The sequence below is a fragment of the Pundamilia nyererei genome, unplaced genomic scaffold (genome assembly GCF_000239375.1).
Source record: "Pundamilia nyererei isolate P.nyererei 1_Seehausen unplaced genomic scaffold, PunNye1.0 scaffold00014, whole genome shotgun sequence".
Lineage (NCBI taxonomy): Eukaryota > Metazoa > Chordata > Actinopteri > Cichliformes > Cichlidae > Pundamilia > Pundamilia nyererei.
This window is the reverse complement of record NW_005187415.1, coordinates 1,965,519-1,971,583: the sequence shown is the minus strand read 5'-3', so window position 1 is coordinate 1,971,583 and position 6,065 is coordinate 1,965,519. Positions and strand designations below refer to the sequence as shown.

The 6,065-nt window shown below is 43.2% G+C and overlaps 1 protein-coding gene across 1 annotated transcript; it reads left to right on the top strand.

Moving 5' to 3' along the window:
- Positions 1-1,455: 1,455 nt before the first annotated feature.
- Positions 1,456-5,857, top strand: LOC102201569 (serine/threonine-protein kinase pim-3). The gene is made up of 6 exons (XM_005725134.2): positions 1,456-2,034; positions 2,267-2,376; positions 2,547-2,597; positions 2,763-3,126; positions 3,925-4,101; positions 4,510-5,857. Exons 1-6 carry the CDS (start codon positions 1,947-1,949, stop codon positions 4,710-4,712), a joined length of 993 nt encoding a protein of 330 aa, XP_005725191.1. The 5' UTR covers positions 1,456-1,946; the 3' UTR covers positions 4,713-5,857.
- Positions 5,858-6,065: the final 208 nt, after the last annotated feature.

Below are 6,065 nucleotides of genomic sequence, written 5' to 3'. Positions count from 1 at the left end.
AGCTGGCTCGACTAACTTTGACCAACTGATTATGTTTTTGTGGTCTATTATCTTTATACTAAGCTTGGATTTCATACTCTGGCCTGTGTGCAACATTGTATTGACCCAATTTATTATTAGGCATAGAAAGCAGCCTGTGATATCTGTAGAAACTCCATGCAACACAGTGCAGCGTGATCTGTTCGGGGTGTTCCAGTCTTATCATATTAGTTTAGATCATGTATATATGTGGGCAGCATAGTGACTAGCAGCATGGATCATCCAGTTACATAAACCTGGAAAAGTCCTGGCCAGCTTTCTTCTTCCTTCACTAGCAACAGAATAGTTTTCATCAGACCTATTTGTCACTGAAAATTAAAAGTAACCACCACAGTGCAACTTTAGCCTTAAAACATCTAATATTAAATGAAAAATTAATCTGTTGGAAGTTTTTTATTTCTTGATGGACATAGTGCTAATTTGATAGACTTGAGCAGGTAGGCACTCCTAGAAAAAAGGTAGCATGTTCACTGTTTGCCTGTGTGGGTTCTCTCTGGTTTACTCCAGCTTCCTCCCACAGTCCAATGGCATGCATGCTGGGTTAATTAGTGATTCGAAATTGGCTGTAAATGGGATTTTGAGACTATGTGTCTGTCTCTCTGTGCTAGTGCTGTGATGGACTGGTTGACCTGTGCAGGATGTCTTCCTCTGGCCCTTTTTTTTTACTTTTTAAAAAATGATGACATTCAGTGCTTTTTATCATCTTAGGCTTCTAACTCATTCCAGTGCCCCCCGCAGCACACACACACACACACACATAACCAAACTCTATTGAAAATGTTTTTGAGCATTAATAACACTTTATTTTTTAAACAGAAATAATAATTTTCTTATCTTGAATATATGACCATGCTCATTTAAAAAACAAAACAAAAAAACATTAAATTATAGGTCTCACAAATAAAAAACTGCTCATTTTTAAGTGATGGGAATTCTCCTGGGTTGTAAAAACAAAACAAATAACATGAGTGAGTACACACTGCTGCATAACAACGTGTAATCAGCAGGCGGTGAATAACACTTAAGGCTGAACTTTCCCCTCCAGCCATACAAAATATGCGTTTCTGCAGAGGGACGGCAGAGGACCTATCAGAATTACCGCCACGTGAGCTCAAATGCCTGCTTTATTAGAATAACTTTTCCAGGATTGGTCCAAATGCGAAACATGGTATTTATAGATGATATCTAATTGGTCGTTGCCTTTCAACTTCATAGCGAACACAGCGCAAAGCTTCCAGACGATGTTCATGGGCGTCTCGTACTACGAGAAAGTAGTGCGCCGCGAAAATTAATATTGCAAGGATATTTTCGAATAAAAGTATGATACAATTGTGGCGCGTGTTAAGTAGCTACATGGGAATGCATACGTGGCAACAGGTCCCGAAAGTACGCGCGAATTAAACGATAGTGTCTACTTGTGTTGGTGGCGGAGGGATATCGTTTTCCTAGTGCGCGTCAAAATATTGGCTTGGGAAGACCGCGCCAAAGCTCAGACAGCGGCCACTGTTCAGTACAACAGTCCGCCGCAGAGGCCCTTTAAACGCACTCTTCTGTCGGCACGACTACTATACACATCGGAGTGGTTGGCTTCCCTTTCTTCTTCTTCTTTTTTTAATTCTTAAGAGGACTGTTTTTATCGGAGATACCTGAGTCGAGACACAGGAGTCATATTTGATGCTGGTTTTTGGGGAACGGTGTGCGACTTCGCGGTCGTGACACGACTTTGACGGGCGCGGTGCGGCGGAGTTGGCGCACTGCTGGACTGGATTTAACAGTTGCTCGCAGCCAAGACGGTTCGCGCCACCATTTACACTGCGTCTGAACCCACTTCTTTTCTTACTTATATTGTTTCTTCGGACTCACAGCGATTGAATAGAGGTCGTCTACACGGTCGTTTCAGCTCGAATATGTTGCTGTCAAAGTTTGGTTCATTTTCGCATATTTGCAATCACTCGAGTATGGACCATCTACCAGTGAAAATACAGCTTCAGCCGGGTAGGTTACCGTTACACTTGAGGCGTCTTTTAACTTCATTTATATTGGATTTATAATGTAATGGCTAATAAATCGGAAGCATATTCTTAATTGAACAAAGTGTGCTACTACGGTTGCAGCTGACCAGTTCGCACAGCTAACAAGTTTAACCTCGCAATGCGCGGTTGAAATGCTGCATTCACCTTTTTTTAAATAACATTCCCCGTTTTATTTTGTTTTTCCCCCCTTGCAGTTAAAGTGGAGAAGGAGTCTTTCGAGAAGGTTTACCAAGTAGGATCCGTACTAGGAAGTGGCGGATTCGGAACTGTGTACGCCGGCAACCGTCTCTCTGACGGCACACCGGTAAGTACGGGATCGAGGGGGGGGGGGTCTATGTTTTGGTCTTGCATGTGGCGCCATGAAAGTGGGGTATTTCTCATTTTCGGCAGCTCCCTAGCCCTCTCTGTCAGGAAACACTATGTGTGTCCCCTATAATTAACGCTCACATTGTATTCTTTTCTGTGTGATTTCAGGTTGCCGTGAAGCATGTCGCCAAGGAGCGGGTGACGGAGTGGGGCACAATTGTAAGTAGTCATCCGCCGACGGTTTTGTTTGTTTTGCAAACACCCCACCCCCCTCCCCGGCTGTTGCTGGGTGGTTTTATATATCTATATTGTATTTTTCCTCCATTCAAGAAAAAAATAATTTTTTATATGGTTAATAAATGCCTCAATTTGTCCCCCTTACAGAACGGTACTATGGTGCCTTTGGAGATCCTGCTGCTGAAGAAGGTCAGCTCGTCTTTTCGCGGAGTTATCAAATTGCTGGACTATTATGAGCGCGCGGACGGCTGGCTCATCGTGATGGAGAGGCCGGAGCTCGTGAAGGATCTGTTCGACTTCATCACTGAGAAGGGCGCCCTGGACGAGGACACGGCTCGAGGCTTTTTTCGACAGGTTTTGGAGGCGGTCAGACACTGCTACAGCTGCGGCGTGGTACACAGAGACATCAAAGATGAAAACCTGCTGGTTGATCTACGCACCGGGGAGCTCAAGCTTATCGATTTCGGCTCAGGGGCGATTCTCAAGGACACAGTCTACACCGATTTCGATGGTAAGTAAGCGCTCCTTTTTTTTGGTTAACAAAACTGTCTAATTTAATTTATTGCTTATGCGAGAGGCTTCAGTGCTGGACGTGTGTATTGTTTTGATGAATACGCATCCGTGTGGGCTGCGTTGTGTTTGCCCTTGGTGCCCCGCTGTGCTATATTCAGATATGGAGGCGTTCACGAGGCGCTGACGCAGTCGTCTGTTTTTGGTCGAGGGTTTTCTTCTCCCAGAGTCTCTCTGCGTTTTCCTTATCGATGATCTATTAAAGGATGTTGCTAATTTAAAAGTAAATAAAAGATCTCTCATATCGCAGATATGACTCACAGCATAATGATCATATTGGTGGCCATTTTTTAATCTGTGAATCATCCTCGTCTTGTGATAGGGAGACTACTTTTAATGTTTCCGGTTGTTTTGTTTTTTTTCCCTTTCAGTAAAGGTTGAGTCACTGTTGTGTTTTGTGGATGCTTGGTCAGTGCCACGTAACATCTGTTTGTTGTGAAACCGGAGACGGTAGTTCACGTGATGGGCTCACGTTGCTTTTTTTTTTTTTTTTTTTTTTTTTTTTTTTTTTTTTTTTTTCCTCCCATGTTTGGTAACCAAGTTCCTCCTTCCAGGAGGGAAGGGAGGAGGGGAGATGGAGGCAGGTCACTCAGTTTGTGTTTTGTGGCGTAGGAAAAGATGGAAAGCTTTACTACCATGACTCAGCTATTTCAGACATATTATTCTCAATTTTCTTTTTCTCTCCCGCCTGCTGTTTCGTAACTCACCTCCCTCTTTTCCCCTCTTTGTTCTCTCACAGGTACAAGAGTCTACAGCCCACCAGAGTGGATCCGCTTTCACAGATACCATGGACGCTCTGCGACGGTTTGGTCATTAGGCGTGCTGCTGTACGACATGGTGTGCGGAGACATCCCCTTTGAGCAGGACGAGGAGATCCTAAGAGGGAGACTGTATTTCAGGAGGAGGATCTCAGCTGGTGAGTGTTAACACATGAGTTCACTCTGTTGCCCTCTAGCCATGGTTACTGGTATAGCTCATGAGGTCTATATTTATAAATCAATTCACATTAGAGTAAGACCTTGTAATCATAATGGATGACCTGCTCAAATGGCTGGTAAATAGATTTATCTGTCATAAATAAAATTGAGGTTTTTTATTTTTGGGATATTTTTTTTTGTCTGTTTTTGATTTCCCTTGGTGCACTCTGTACCAGTCCCACTCACCCTAGAGAGCTAACCTTAATAAAAGGGGATGTGTGTTCTGGTGCTGTGATTGTATACATAAGCTGTAGAGATGAATCCAAAATATCAGGTTCTCTCTTTCAGTTTGTTGGCCCCTTTTTTTTTTTTTTTACTAATTTTTTTTTTCTTGTTTTCTCCTCCAGAGTGCCAGCAGCTGATCAAATGGTGTCTGGCCCTGCGGCCCTCAGACCGGCCCACTCTGGAGCAGATCTGCGACCACCCCTGGATGAGGGCAGTGGCAGAATCACCCAAGTCACCAGAGGAGCCTGTGGGCAGCGACATCCGCCTCAGGACCATCGACACAGATTCTTCATCAAGCACAAGCTCGAGCAAGGAGAGCCTCTGAGGGAGGCTCTGATAGACTTTTTTTTGTTGGGGTTGGGGGTTGGGGGGGGGCAAAAAAACAAATAAGACTTTGTGGGAAAAGAGAGGGTGGGGATAGGACTGATCTGCAACCGGACCCTCTGACCCAACAGGCCCGGCAAGAAAAATGTACTTTAATTTTCCTCTTTTGTAGGGAATTTCTAATTTATTACTTATGTGTTCTTTTTATCTTATAGTCCCATCCCCTCTTTTCCTTTCAGTTGATTTTTACTTGTTTCCTAATGGGAAACATTTTGCTGTTTGGGCGGTCTTACCAGCACTATTTATTCCCCCCCTCCCCACTTTTAAATTTTAATTTTACTTGTTTTGTTACTAGGCTGGTATATACAGCTGGCAAGGCCCTCCTATTCAGACATGGCTGCTCTCATAGAGCATGGACATAACCCTTTTATTTAAATGTTTTCATTTTGATTTTGGAGTGCCTTTTTTTGGAAAGCTGCTTTTCGGGGGCGGGGGGACTTTTGTCAGAAACTGTTCTCTTTTCCCTTTTTTTTCTCCTTATTCTTCCTGGAATAGCCCTCAGCGTGACAGTTAAGTTGTCTCTGCTGTGATGGAAGGGGTGTTTAGGCTCTTTTTTTTTTTTTTTTTTTCGTTCCCCTTCCTTCTTCTGTCCTCCCTCTCTCCATCACTGTAAGCCAACCAGCACCTAGCTGAGAGGCTAAAGTAGAAATAGTCAGGAGAGAAGGAGGTTGGGGGCATGGGGGCTCTTCCTGGCAATGGAATACTTGAAACACACTCAACTTGACTCTGTGTCGCTCTCTTTAACGCTGCTCACTCACTCTATAGCCTGAACAGGTGTTTGGAAACTGGATCCTGTCTTTTCTGAATGTCTACAAAATGTCAACACACAGCCCACCCTTTTCTCCCGCTCTGCCCTCAAATGCCTGTTCCAGGGTTCATAGCCCTCCTGACTTGTCTGTTCTATATATACGCATACATTTTTATATATTTTTTGCCTCCCATCATCTCACTGCTTGACACTACATAGCCCCCACCCCTGGCCTTCCTCAGGGTTTGGGGTGTGAAATGCACAATCAATGCAATATTCATGGACTCAAATGTTTTTTTTTGTTTTGTTTTTTTGTTTTTCTTCAAACAAATATTGTATAGTGTGTAGTTTGTTTGTTTTTTCCTCTTGTTTGTGTGTACATTTTCTTCCCTCCCCCCATTTGGATTTAATTTATTCGTAAACATGTAGACATTCCCACACTCTGTGGTTATTTATTTATTTATTGTCTATGCTTAAAAAATCCCCAGTTTTGTTTTTTTTTTCCTGTTTTTGTTTTTGCATATTTTCTTTGCATATCCTACTTGG

Excerpts from the sequence above, each read along its gene's own strand:
- LOC102201569 (XM_005725134.2), top strand. The coding sequence starts at position 1,947 with ATGTTGCTGTCAAAGTTTGGTTCATTTTCGCATATTTGCAATCACTCG. Across the intron at positions 2,035-2,266 it reads GAAAATACAGCTTCAGCCGG|TTAAAGTGGAGAAGGAGTCT; the intron begins GTAGGTTACCGT and ends CCCCCCTTGCAG. Across the intron at positions 4,102-4,509 it reads CAGGAGGAGGATCTCAGCTG|AGTGCCAGCAGCTGATCAAA; the intron begins GTGAGTGTTAAC and ends TTTCTCCTCCAG.